This window comes from Bison bison, unplaced genomic scaffold, assembly GCF_000754665.1.
Source record: "Bison bison bison isolate TAMUID 2011002044 unplaced genomic scaffold, Bison_UMD1.0 scf7180017864466, whole genome shotgun sequence".
Lineage (NCBI taxonomy): Eukaryota > Metazoa > Chordata > Mammalia > Artiodactyla > Bovidae > Bison > Bison bison.
In genome coordinates, this window is record NW_011495027.1 from 10,313,648 (window position 1) to 10,326,948 (window position 13,301).

The following is a 13,301-nucleotide window of genomic DNA, read 5'->3' on the forward strand; positions in this document are numbered from 1 at the left end:
AGAGTTCCAGAAAAACATCTATTTCTGCTTTATTAATTATGCCAAAGCCTTTGACTGTGTGGATCACAGTAAACTGTGGAAAATTCTGAAAGACATGGGAATACCAGACCACCTGACCTGCCTCTTGAGAAACGTATATGCAGGTCAGGAAGCAACAGTTAGACCTGGACATGGAACAACAGACTGGTTCCAAATAGGAAAAGGAGTACGTCAAGGCTGTATATCGTCACCCTGCTTATTTAACTTCTACGCAGAGTGCATCATGAGAAATGCTGGGCTGGAAGAAGCACAAGCTGGATTCAAGATTGCCGGGAGAAATATCAATAACCTCAGATATGCAGATGACACCACCCTTATGGCAGAAAGTGAAGAGGAACTAAAAAGCCTCTTGATGAAAGTGAAAGAGGAGAGTAAAAAAGTTGGCTTAAAGCTCAACATCTGGTCCCATCACTTCATGGGAAATAGATGGGGAAACAGAGGAAACAGTGAGAGACTTTATTTTTCTGGGCTCCAAAATCACTGCAGATGGTGACTGCAGCCATGAAATTAAAAGATGCTTACTCCTTGGAAGGAAAGTTATGACCAACCTAGATAGCATATTGAAAAGCAGAGACATTACTTTGCCAACAAAGGTCCATCTAGTCAAGGCTATGGTTTTTCCTGTGGTCATGTATGGATGTGAGAGTTGGACTGTGAAGAAAGCTGAGTGCCGAAGAATTGATGCTTTTGCACTGGGGTGTTGAAGACTCTTGAGAGTCCCTTGGACTGCAAGAAGATCCAACCAGTCCATTCTAAAGGAGATCAGTCCTGGGTGTTCTTTGGAAGGACTGATGCTAAAGCTGAAACTCCAATACTTTGGCCACCTCATGCAAAGCTTGACTCATTGGAAAATACCCTGATGCTGGGAGGGGTTGGGGGCAGGAGGAGAAGGAGACAACAGTGGATGAGACGGCTGGATGGCATCACCGACTCGATGGACATGAGTTTGAGTAAACTCCAGGAGTTGGTGAGGGACAAGGAGGCCTGGCGTGCTGCGATTCATGGGGTCGCAAAGAGTCAGACACGACTGAGTGAGTGAATTGAACTGAACTGGATCTCTTTTCCAGAGCTTCCTAATGTTAACTCTTTTCTCAGTGAAAGGACTTAGTTGGACATACCTGAAATATACTTCTGAAATTGTCATTTTTAGATGAACTGTTGGAAAAACAGGAAGAACTTAAAATCAGAGTACCTTTGAATTAAAACATTTTGAAGTTCATCTGATTCTTTATTCAAAACATTTTATTTCACATGCACTTTAGTGCCTAAACATGTGATATAACCAGTGACCACACAAAGATAAATCAGAAAGATGGCATGCAAAAATATGAGAGTGTGGTGGGACTCCCTCAGCTGAGTTAAGAACTTGTCATTCTTGTTTATTAGAGTCCCATGAATAGTAGTTTCAGTACAAGGAAAGAGGAAGTCAAGTTTGTGTGAAATCTCTGGAAAGGTATATCCAAGAATTGAAATATATATAAGTCTACTGAAAGGTAATGAAAGAATGGTTCCTGATTCTTTCAAAAGTCAGCTGATAAGAATTATCCAGTCAGCCTTCCTTACTCTAAGAACAAATAAGGAATTGCCACTGCAGCAAAATCTTATAGAGGCGTGTCAATCAGTTCTACTTCTCAAAAAGGCCAGCCTAGGAAACTGTCTAATTCATGTTAAAAGACAGAATTGAAACTATGCTTCCTAATTTACCAAAAATAAAAAAATTCTCAATGAAATTTGTATAACCAACACCAAGGAGCAAGTCTAACTTCCTGCTTCTGTTTTTCCTCTACAGTTACAATAAATTCAGGCTTTAGAAATCCTGCAAATTAATATCCTTCCTTGAACACCAGAAAATGAACTGGCAGAGTAAAGCAATATATAGTCTTTTGGACAGAGTAATTGAGCACTTTCTCCTCTCAAGTGTGTGTGGGTGTGATCAAAATGTTAGGTGCTTTAAAATACATACACACACACACACAAAATCAAACAGTATCCGAAATTAAAATTTTGATTGGAAACTATATTTTACTCATGTCAGAAAGACTTTTAAGAAGTAAATATAAAAACCAACCAAAAGGAAGGTGGTATAACTATATTAACATCAGTAATCAGAAAACATACATTCTTTTCAAGAACTATTATTTATAAAAATTGACCATGGATAAGACTAAAAAATAAATCTCAACAAATAGTATCAGAAAATTAATGTCATACAGGTCATGTTATCTCATCAAAATGTTATTAAATTATAATTCATAAAAAAATTACACAAAAACATGATTAGAAACTTAAATGCACTTCTAAGCAATACATCTGTCAAGTAAGAAATCTTTTTAGCTAAGATATAGAAATAAAAACGTTGGGATTTATCTTTCCCAGCAATGCAAGGATAATTTACCACTGGAAAATCTATAAATTCTCATTTGCCATACTGACAAATTAAAGAATAAGAACCATAAGACTTAGAAACAAAATAACCCATGCCTTTCACAACAGATGCCTAAAAATCATACGTTAATATTAAATGCTCATGCACACAGATATTCTTATCAAATAGTAATAGAAATTCTTAATCTGATATTTTAAGTTATCTACCCAAACCTACCCCCAAAATCAAGTTAAAATGTGAAAAATTAAAAGCATTTCCCCGGCAATTAGGAATAAGACAAGGATGCCTACTATTCTGCCCCTAGTCAATATATTTAATAGTATTGGCTATTGCAGTGAAGTCAAGAAGAGTACATTGGAAAGACCGAAACAAAGCTATAATCATTTACATATTTTTGATTACCTTACACTGAAAAATTTAAAATAATCTGCAACAAACTATAAAGAAGGTTTAGGGACTTCCCTGGTGGTCCAGTGACTAAGACGCCACACTGCCAATGCAGGGGGCTGAGGCCGAGGTCTGATTCTGGTCAGGGAATGATCTCACATGCTACAAGTAAGAGTTCCCATGCACAGGGAAGATCCCATTGGCCGCAACCAAGACCTGGGGCAGCCAAATAAATAAATAAACAAAATAAATATTAAAAAAAGAAGGTTTAGCAAAATTGCAGAATACAAGATCAACATACAAAAACAATAATTTTGCTCCAATACACCAGCAGCAGTTAGAAAGTACAATTTTAAAAAAGAAGTATGAAAGCAGTGAACCAAAGAAAGACAGAAAATTATGCCCCAAATTATAAAGGGTTATTGAAAGACATAAAAGAAAACTTTAAAAACAAGCAATATACTATATTTATGGATGGGAAGCATCAAGATCGAAATGGTTTCAGTTCTTCCCAATTAAATAGTAACTGCAGTATAAATAAAAATTCCAGGGACTTCCCTGGTGGTCCAGTGGCTAAGACTCTGAGCTCCCAGTGCAGGGGCCCAGGTTCGATCCCTGGTCAGGGAGCTAGATCCCACATGCTACAACTAAGACCCAGAGCAGCCAAATTAAAAAAAAAAAAAAAAATTCCAATTAAGTTTTTCACAAGCAAGAGCAAAGAACCAAGGGTAGCCAAGATATCCCTTAAGAGGATGAAATAGATGAAAGGAAAACCTTCCTTCCTAACTACTAAGAGTTTATTACAAGTTTAATTGAGACACGATGGCTTTGGCTTGCTGCTGCTAAGTCACTTCAGTTGTGTCCGACTCTGCAACCCCATAGACGGCAGCCCACCAGGCTCCCTCGTCCCTGGGATTCTCCAGGCAAGAACACTGGAGTGGGTTGCCATTTCCTTCTCCAATGCATGAAAGTGAAAAATGAAAGTAAAGTTGCTCAGTCGTGTCCGACTCTTAGCCACCTCATGGACTGCGGCCTACTAGGCTCCTCCGTCCATGGGATTTTCCAGACAGAGATAGACAAAATGACCAATGGAACAGATCAGGGAACAGATCAGGGAGCTCTGATCTGAGCCCAGATCAGGAGCAGAACTATACAGAAAGAGAAATTTGACATTTGATGGCAAAACATCAATACATATGATGGTATTACAATCAGAGGGAAAAGGATGTAATCTGCAATAAATAATGTTGGAGCAATTGGTTATCCATGTAGGAAAAAAGTGTTTAAGTTAGATTTTATTTCATATCATACACATATAAGTGGGTTAAAAAGCTAATATTATAACTAAGCATTTTAACATTTTTAGAAGAAAATATAGGGAATAAGCTTATGATCACCAATTAGGGAAGGATTTAATTAAGACATAAAAAGCATAAGCCAATAAGGAAAAGACAAATACATTTAAAAACATAAACACAAAGACAAAAACAAACAAATTCTCTCTTCAACCAAAATGAATGCAAGTTACAGTCTGGGAGACATGTGCAACATATTTAACAAAATAGTGAGTACCTAGAATACAGAAAAATTAGTTGATAAAAAAGAAGCAGCCCAATCAAAAAAAAAAAAAAATGGACAAAGTACATTAACAGGCATTTCACAGAAAAGGAAACCTGTGAGGCCAAAAAACTTGCGAAAAGATTCTCAGCCTCACTCAGTTCAGTTCAGTTCAGTCGCTCAGTCGTGTCTGACTCTTTGCGACCCCATGAATCGCAGCACGCCAGGCGAGAAATCAGGAAATGCAAATTACATTAACATTTCACATCCACCCAATTGGCAAACAGTTTTAAAGTCTGAAAATACCAAGTGTTAGTAAAATGTGGAGCAACAGGAATTCTCTCATACTATTGATGGGAACGTAAATTGGGAGAACCGACATATCCAGCATTTCCATTCCCAGGAACATAACCTGAAGACTCCCTTTCACAAGGACATATGTAAAAGGCTGCTTGCATCAGAATTGTTTGTGATAGGGGAAAACTGGAAATAACCAAAACTGTCTCAACAGGAGAATACCTAACTAATCACCTAATACCTAATTATTCATACAATGAATCCTATATGCAGCGGTTAAAATAACTGAACAAAACTGCATGTATCAACATGGATAAATCTCAAAAAAGAAAGTACTAACGGGAAAAAAAGCAAGACGCAGGATATATACACTATGACACCATTTATAATAAGTTAAAAAATACCTAACAGTATCACATGTTCTTCATGGGACTCTGTATAAGTAAAGGTATACAAATATTCATGGTGATGATATTGTACCAATTCTGGTATAGTGGATGCCTCTGATGAGACAGGAAAGGGACTGGGGTTAGGTAAAAACATATTCTAGAAGTTACTGAACCATGTCTGTAATATTTTATTTTAAAATAAAATCGGAAATAAATATGGCAGAACAATGGGTACACTGATGTTTATTGTATTAGTCTCTTTAATTTCCCATGCGATTGAAATGTTTTATTTAAAGTGAATAACTTTGAAATAAAACTTCAGAAAACACTTTATCTTAATGAATGATAAAATTCCTAATAAATGATTTCAATAAAACTTAACCATAAAATGTCAAAATTCTCATTGTTAAACATAAATATTTCTATTTTAAGCAAATACGTGTCCATATTATCAATCAATAAATAAAAGCACTATGTAGACATCAACTGATCACAGGATAAAAAAATACATAAATATACACACACGTGGGTAGCCTGGAAATGAGCACTAAAAAATTAACAAACTTGTAAGTGAGAAGAGTTTGGGATGATATTCCTTTTTAAAAAAACTCAATGAATGAAATGTTGAATTAATATATTACATATGTAACTGAGAAATTTTTACTTCAGAAATAATATAGCAGGAGAGATTTAAACAGTGCTCTAGAAATGCACAGAAAAAGCAATCACGTAATTTTTGGCCTTACTCTGAATTCATTTCTTTCTGTTAAATGATCAGGTTAAACAAACAGGCACACGACAAAATGAACAGGTCAAATCACTATCGACACTTACACCGAAAAAAAAAATCACTATCAACACCCAGTTTTCAAGGGCAATGGCAGTTAAGAACCCACCCAGAGTGATACTTTGCTCTTCCTTTAATTAAGGTGGGGCTTTGAAAACTCAATTGTTCCATCTGTGTTTCAAATCAATCAGATGAAATTCACCTTTTACATGGCCTGAATCCTGATAGCTCAGCACACCTGATAGGTAATTTAATCATCTCTGGTGTAGATGAACGCAAACTCAAATTAGCTCCTGAAAGAGTTGGTCTTCTCTGAGATAGCTGTGCGTTTCCACTTTTATGCAAGAGCTGAGCTTCACCAACTGGCTAGCTGGAGGTGTTATTAAAAATTTAGTGAAAGAAACAAAGGTGTGCTCTGGTGTCTCTGGTTACCCTTTCTACTGTTACTCCCGCGGACAAAAAGCAGAGGGCCTGCTTCATGAATAATGTGACATGGAATATTCACAATCTATTTTTAATGGAGTCAAGTAATAACATTAAGAGAGATATTCGCAATCTTCAAATTTCACACAGTAACAGGCACAGTAATTTGTTTTGATTCTGAAGTGAGGATATCAAGATATGTTTTTCCCCCCAATATGCATACTATTAACATCAAAATTAAATTTCACATTTATTGCATATAGGTTATAAAAATGGATCAAAGTTCTAAAAGTCATAATGGGAGCGCAGGACAGAGCAGTTAACTAGATTTCAATCAGTTCTACTTACCCCACAATGTAGCTTCTTTACTTTTCAAACCAAGTTAGAAATTAGCAACCGGTGTGCACGGTGAATCCTGTGAGAAGATCATTCTGTGATCTTTATTCACTGGGAACCTTGTTTCCCAGGACACTAGAAAGAGGTTCCTAGATGCTGTAGCTGTTCACCCAACAGTTCTGGAAAATTATCTTAAACGGCCTTCGAGTGTACATGTTTCAGTTTTGAATGAGAGTAAACTGACATGAAAAGATACAGTCTTGAAAACCAAGTAAGGATAGCGGAGCACTGAGATTTGGAGAGACCAGAGAAAAGCATGGTCAAAGCCCCCCTTACTCTCCAACCCAGAGAGAGTCCTACCTGTTCTATCTGCTTCTTTGGCCCTCAAGCGGTTTCTCTTCCCTTTCTGCTGGAGAGAGCAGAGCAGCCAGGATGAAGCAGGAGTTTATTTCCTCTGCGTATTCACTTACCAGCTCAGCAAATATTGATTGATCTCCTACTATGCACCAGGCACTGTTCTGGGAGTTGAAGATTCAGCACTGACCAAATATACAAAGCTCCACAGGACATTGTGTTCACTGCTGAATCCCCAACACCTAGAAGAGTGCCAGGCACATACCAATATGGGTGAAATGGATTTGAACAGAAATGGACAATCTGCTGACAGTCACCATGGGCTGTGCACTGCCTTGACCAAGTATTAGAAAGAGTACAGGTAGTTGGGATTTAGGCCAGAAGTTTATTCTGGGTTCATTCTTTTCAAGGACTGATCTATGCCAGAAATTCCCACAGGTGGGACAGAGCCAGAAATAACCTAGATCCCAATTTTACTGCCTCTCATCAGTCTTCAGATTTATAACTTGTTTTAGGTGAGGTAGCTAATCAATCTCAGATACTTCTTTCCCTCCAATCTCCAGAGAAGTAGTCAGGTTTGGACTGTGATGACAGAATCATATCTTCATTATTATGGTGAATGAAATCTGTATCTGGAAGGTCAAACGATTTGTCCAAGTCACCTGGTATGCTGGTGACAGGGTCATGACTGACTCAATCTCTAGACCAAAGGTTTCTAATGTCTTTATTCATCAGGGAGCCTTCTGGCCTGTTTAAAAAAAAAAATCCTGAAACTCTCAGAATAAAGAGCCCATAAACATGTAGGGAAGAACCCCTGGAGAAGGCAATGGCAACCCACTCCAGTATTCTTGCCTGGAGAATCCCATGGACGGAGGAGCCTGGTGGGCTACAATCCATGGGGTTGCAAAGATGCAGACACAACTGAATGACTGAGCACATACATGTAGGATATCAGGGACTTGGCAAGGTAGAAGCTTACTGTTGTAACCCTAGCTTTCCTGTTAAGAAAGAAGGTGCTCAGGCACAGAATGAAAGAAAGAAAAAAAAAAAAAAAACACATGAAAACCAGAGCTATTGGATTTTGCTCTCTTTTGGATGTTGTCTTATCTGCTTTATATTTAACTCCAGTGTCCTTCAGTACCAACTCCCCATACAGACCAAATTCCTTGCCTAAATGAAAAGCAATATATAAGAGTCTTAATACTTTATTAACTTAAAACATCACTCTAATAAATACGTATTAACAAACATAATACACTCCAGAAGATCTAAAAACATTTACATCAAAGTAAAAATATCACTTTTTTTCCCTCTGTGGTACACATGGAGGGTTCAAAAGAGTTGAAGACAGAGCCTTCATTCCCACATGCCTGCTAGCTTAGACATCTTAAAAATATCAGCTTAACAATAAAAAAACAATTTATACATGAATCTTTGAAGTATCTATTCAGCTATTTTTCGTTTATGTTTGATAAAATCCAAACGACCTGAAGGGAAGTTTCAAGATCCTGTTTTATCTTCTCAGAATTCCTTTGTGGGGAAGAACAGACCCAGCTACTTGGAGATGCAGGTCAGGGACAGAGACTGAGCCGCTACTCTCTGGCTCCCTAGTACCTAGCATAGTGCCTGATACCATGGTAACTGGTGGTCAGTAGACATTTGCTGAGTGAACAGATGACAGCCTTGCCCAAAGGCATTACTATGTGCTTCCACTCTTCTGAAGAAGCCTGCACAAGTCTCCTGGAGGGAGAACCTTGAATCTCTTCTCACCAAGCCCACTTTCCTTCTGCTTCTTTTTGGGCAGGCTCTACAGTGCATTTTTTGTCATTTTCAAAAGTATGAAATTCCCTTCCCAAATCAGTTTCTGAACCAATTTTCAAATGCAAGAAACAATTCCTCCAAGCTTTATAGGCAGCACCCAACAAAAAGGGGTCAACAAAGTCCCCAGAAGGAAAAAAATAACACTCATTCTTCATTCCAGATAAAAACATTAATATGTATCTATCTTGTGAGAGATGATTCCTCCTCTTCCACACAAGTATCTGGGGTTGGACAGGAAGAGAAGGGAAGAAACCCAAGGGGCTTTCTATCTGTGGAACAGGTCTGGGTATGGGAAGGACTATCAGGCCGAAGATTTTAGCCGATTTCTTCTCTACTTGGAGTCTTCAGGTGTAAAGAAGCCTATTTGGCGAGTCCTCTGCCCAGGGAGTCATTCGGTTCCCCCTCCACGCTGGACTTTGAAAAGGTAACTTATCTCCTCTGGCAGTTCCAGGGAGGAAAGGGAAAAGGTATCACCCCAGAGAGATCTGCGGAAGTGGCTGGTGGCAAGTGGGGAGGCTGCCCTCCGTAGTGTTGTATGACTGCACACGCGAATGAGGTGCGGTGTTCACTTGAGCCCATGCTGCGTCTCCCGGTGCCGCCTGAGGTCCACCTTCCTCTGGAAGCCTTTTCCACACAGGTCGCAGCCGAAGGGCTTGAAGCCTGTGTGCTTGCGGCTGTGGGTGATGAGGTTGGAGCTCTGGCTGAATGCCTTGCCACACACCTGGCACTTGTGGGGCTTCTCGCCTACAGAGATGGAAGGGAGAGGGGGAAGCATGAGTCCATGATAAAGCTAGCGGGGACACACAGTGACCCACAGGATCTTGGCAGCAGCTGGCTACACCACAGCCTAAGGCCTGTGAGCAGTCTGGAGGGTGATGTGTGTGGCAATGCAAGGCCAGGGAAGCCATAGGTGCACCAGGTGGAAGGGAGGCTTTCTGCATGGGGGTTCCCAGCCGGAGGCCTCAAACCGTTTCCTGCTAAACGGAAGCAGAGCACAGGCCACGTGCCCTCCCCAGAACTGCAGCTGAATCCGCCCTGGGAGGACACCCCCGACTTCAGAAGTAGAAAGCTCCCCACAGCAGATGTTCAGCACAAGGGCTATAGGGGGGTGGGGTGCTGTCTTTCAAACCATGTGACTCTGTTCTAATGGAGAGGAAGTTTTCAAATCTGAATTTCCAAGTTGGTGTTGGTCTGTGTGGACCAGTGAGGCTGCCTTCTTTCTTGCCCTTGGAGGACAACAGAATGCATCTGAAGGATGGGTATTTCTCGAAGTCTTATTTTTAAAAAATCCACACCTGGGTCACAAAGTATTTCTTAAGGCAGCTGATCCTTTTCTATCTTGATTTTACTTTTTTTTTTATGAGGGTAATCACAGGATTCTTTATATACCAACAGCTCTTTCACCATGGATTAATAAATAACAGAAAAGTGTTCCTTTTCCCCCCTAATCCATGTACAGTTTAACATTTGGAAAAGCAGTATGATGTTTTCAAATAGCCTCAGCATGGCATTATTGTCAGGTTTGGCCTTGGAAAAAATGCAAAATAGATGAAGTTTGTTTTTGAGGAACTCTCTGTTCCTCTTGCTATACCCCTTTCTATCTTTGTGCTTCAGATTTCCTTGATAAGGAACCACTCATCAAAACGTGTCCTATCCCTTTAGGGTCAAACAAATCTGAGAAACAAATTCTAGCTATAATGAAAACGTTTGATAAAGGCTTAATGTTTCACTCAATCAAGATCCTAGTTGCATTTTGGTAAATGTCTTGAATACCTTTACTCAAAAGGAATGAGTTGCATGGAAATTTCAGGCAAGAGAACACAATTAAAGTAGGATATTTTTTCTGGGTTTTCTGACGGAGGCATCTACACTCACTTCAGTTGAGTCGCTCAGTCGTGTCCGACTCTTTGCAACGCCAGACATATTTAAAAACATCAATGGTGATTGTCTGGAACACACTGCAAATTAAGTCAGTATTCATATTCTGAAATAAAATTCTGGCTCTCATGTAAATATCTTGTTGATTATTAAAGAGAGTGCTCCTGGCATTAACACTGCCGCCTACACAAAACCAAAAATTTAGAATCCAGGACTGGAAGCCAGAGCATTCCACAGCCTGATGATTTACTTCCAGTCTGAACTTTGGTAAATCATTCCATCTCTCTGAGTTTCATGATGGTAAGAGCAGCTCCTTCTACTTTATGGGACAAGAGTAAGAATCAAAGGAAGAGAGAGATTTGAAAGCATTTGGTACGTTATGAAGCATTATAATAAGTAAAGAATCATCATTATGACAAACTTGCTTATATTTTAAAAAGGGCAATAAGTGAATAGAGGAGTTCTATATTTCACCAATCCTTTTGACTTTGAAAACAGAATACAATAAACAGTGGTAGAAAGCATAGACACTTGAGAGCAGACAGTCCTGAATTTAAGTCGGATCTACCACTTGCTACCAATATGACTCTGAGAAAGTACCTAACCCTTCTGTGCCTCACTTTATGTTTGTTCTTCTCTAAAATGGGGATAAGGAATAGTCTTCACCTCCCTGAGTTGTTGTGAGCATAAAATGAGATACCGCATTTTAAAAGTGCTTAGATGAAAAAGCCTAGTAATATTTACCATTTTTTCCCTTGCTCAATCAGAATAAGCGGTCAGACTCCTAAAAATGCAGCCAAGAGGTCGCACGTAAGACCCTTCCCCCTGGGTGGTAGCCCTGGAGAAAATCTCAATCTCTAGGTAAACATTTAGAGCAATGCTCTGAAAGGACCCGGAGCTTCATATTTCACCTAGAGCAGAAAGAAGTTGGAGCAGCTGCTAACGTAGAGGAAAATATTCTTTGCAAGGATAGAAAACTTGCAGCTGACCTGCTGAATGGTTCTTCAGATATAACCCCAAATCAAAGACTCTGTGGAGAACCATGTATGTAAATGAATCAGAGAGAATCTGCCTCCTCAGTTTTCTCTGCGTGGATTAACTCCTTCTGGGAGGTCCCACCTACCACCAATTCTCTTCAAGAATATCACAGAGGAGGTGAATTACCTTGGCCTCAGGGAGAAACACTTGGACCTCCCCCACCCTCCCTCTATTTCCCATCCCTCACCAGGTGTTTCCTACCAGCCAAAGGCCTTCCCTCACCAGTGTGGATGAAGGTGTGTTTCTTCATGTCTGACTTCTGATGGAACCTCTTGCCGCAGTACTGACAGGGGTAGGGCCGGGTGTCTGAGTGGATGAGCAGATGTGTGGACAGCGTAGATGACCTCTTGAAGCTCTTGCCACAGATCTTACAGTCAAAGCTCCGTTCCTGCAGAAAGACGTGGCATTCCTATTGCAATCGTCTAGGCTGCCATTCTCCTCACCACCAACTGACCCTGAAATCCCCCAAACCAGGACTGTCCCCTCCTTCAGACTCTCCATCCACACAGGGTGCTCCATTATCCTCTCTCCTCCCAGTTTATTTCCAGCCTCCACCCTTCCCGCTCTTATCCTCTACCCCTTTAACATTTTTTCGACCCAAACACTTTTCAGCCACAACCTTCCACACCCCTTGGCAAAACTGTATCCCCACCCTGCTTTTTTGACACCCATTTACAAACACTTCTCCACCCTCCTCAACAGGAGGCTTAGACCTCAATCTCTTGAGATGCTCCTCCCCCATCCCATCCCCACCCAGTGTGGGTGTTGAAGGAGACAGAATACTTTTGAGCAAATGAGTTTGTAAATAAGCATTCTGCTGCCATCGTTACTTGTGTTCTTATTTGGTTATCTACCCTCTCAGCTAAAGCATAATCTCTGTGAGGGTATCCTGTCAGGAAGCTGGTGTGTTATTGGATTCTCAAGGACCTAGTACCTGAAGTTGAGCAACAAATATTTACAAATGAATAAATGAAAGAATAGCGGGACAAACACTGGAGGCTCTAAATGAGCTGAGATTCCTCCTTTTCAACCCGCAGAGGTCAAGGCAGGTTAAGTATCAGCCATTTGGTGAAAAGAAAGAGGCCAAGAAACAGAGCTAACAAATTTGACATATCACCCGCAGGAGTGCATACAAGCCTTCCTCAGACCCAAAGTAATGATCAAGATCACTTTCCTGAGTCTCACAAACAATGTGACACCGAACTCCAGGGCTGCCTCGAGGCCGGCAACGCCCGACCTCTCTCTCCACGCCTACGTCTGAGCCAGGGGACGTGGCAGAGGGGACTGGGGGCAGTCGGGGTAAGTCCAAGGCGAAAGCTGCCAGGCGGAGAGCATCCGGTGTCGCACAGGAGATCCCCGAACGCGAAAACCTGAGCAGGGCGGCGCGCGGCCGTTCGCCCCGCGCTTACCTGCGAGTGCACGGCTTTGTGCTGCTCCAGGCTCACCGCGTGCCCGAAGGTCTTGCCGCAAATCTCGCACGCAAAGGGTCTTGTGCCGCTGTGGGACCTGCGCACGTGCACCTCGAGCCCGTGCGGTGTGGAGAACACCTGAGGCGGGTGGGGCCGGGGAGAGGGCCGCTGAGAGGGGCCGAGGGGCGCGGACGCCGGCT

The 13,301-nt window shown here is 41.0% G+C and overlaps 1 protein-coding gene across 1 annotated transcript in view; it reads right to left on the reverse strand.

Moving 5' to 3' along the window:
* Positions 1-8,144: 8,144 nt before the first annotated feature.
* Positions 8,145-13,301, reverse strand: part of GFI1 (growth factor independent 1 transcription repressor) — a 10,650-nt gene continuing 5,493 nt past the window's right edge. The window contains exons 6-8 of the mRNA XM_010860508.1: positions 13,102-13,299; positions 11,915-12,080; positions 8,145-9,520 (exon numbers count right to left, since the gene is read on the reverse strand). Coding sequence (XP_010858810.1) covers positions 9,342-9,520; positions 11,915-12,080; positions 13,102-13,299 — 543 coding nt within the window. The 3' untranslated portion in view covers positions 8,145-9,341. The remainder of the gene's footprint in view (positions 9,521-11,914; positions 12,081-13,101; positions 13,300-13,301) is intronic.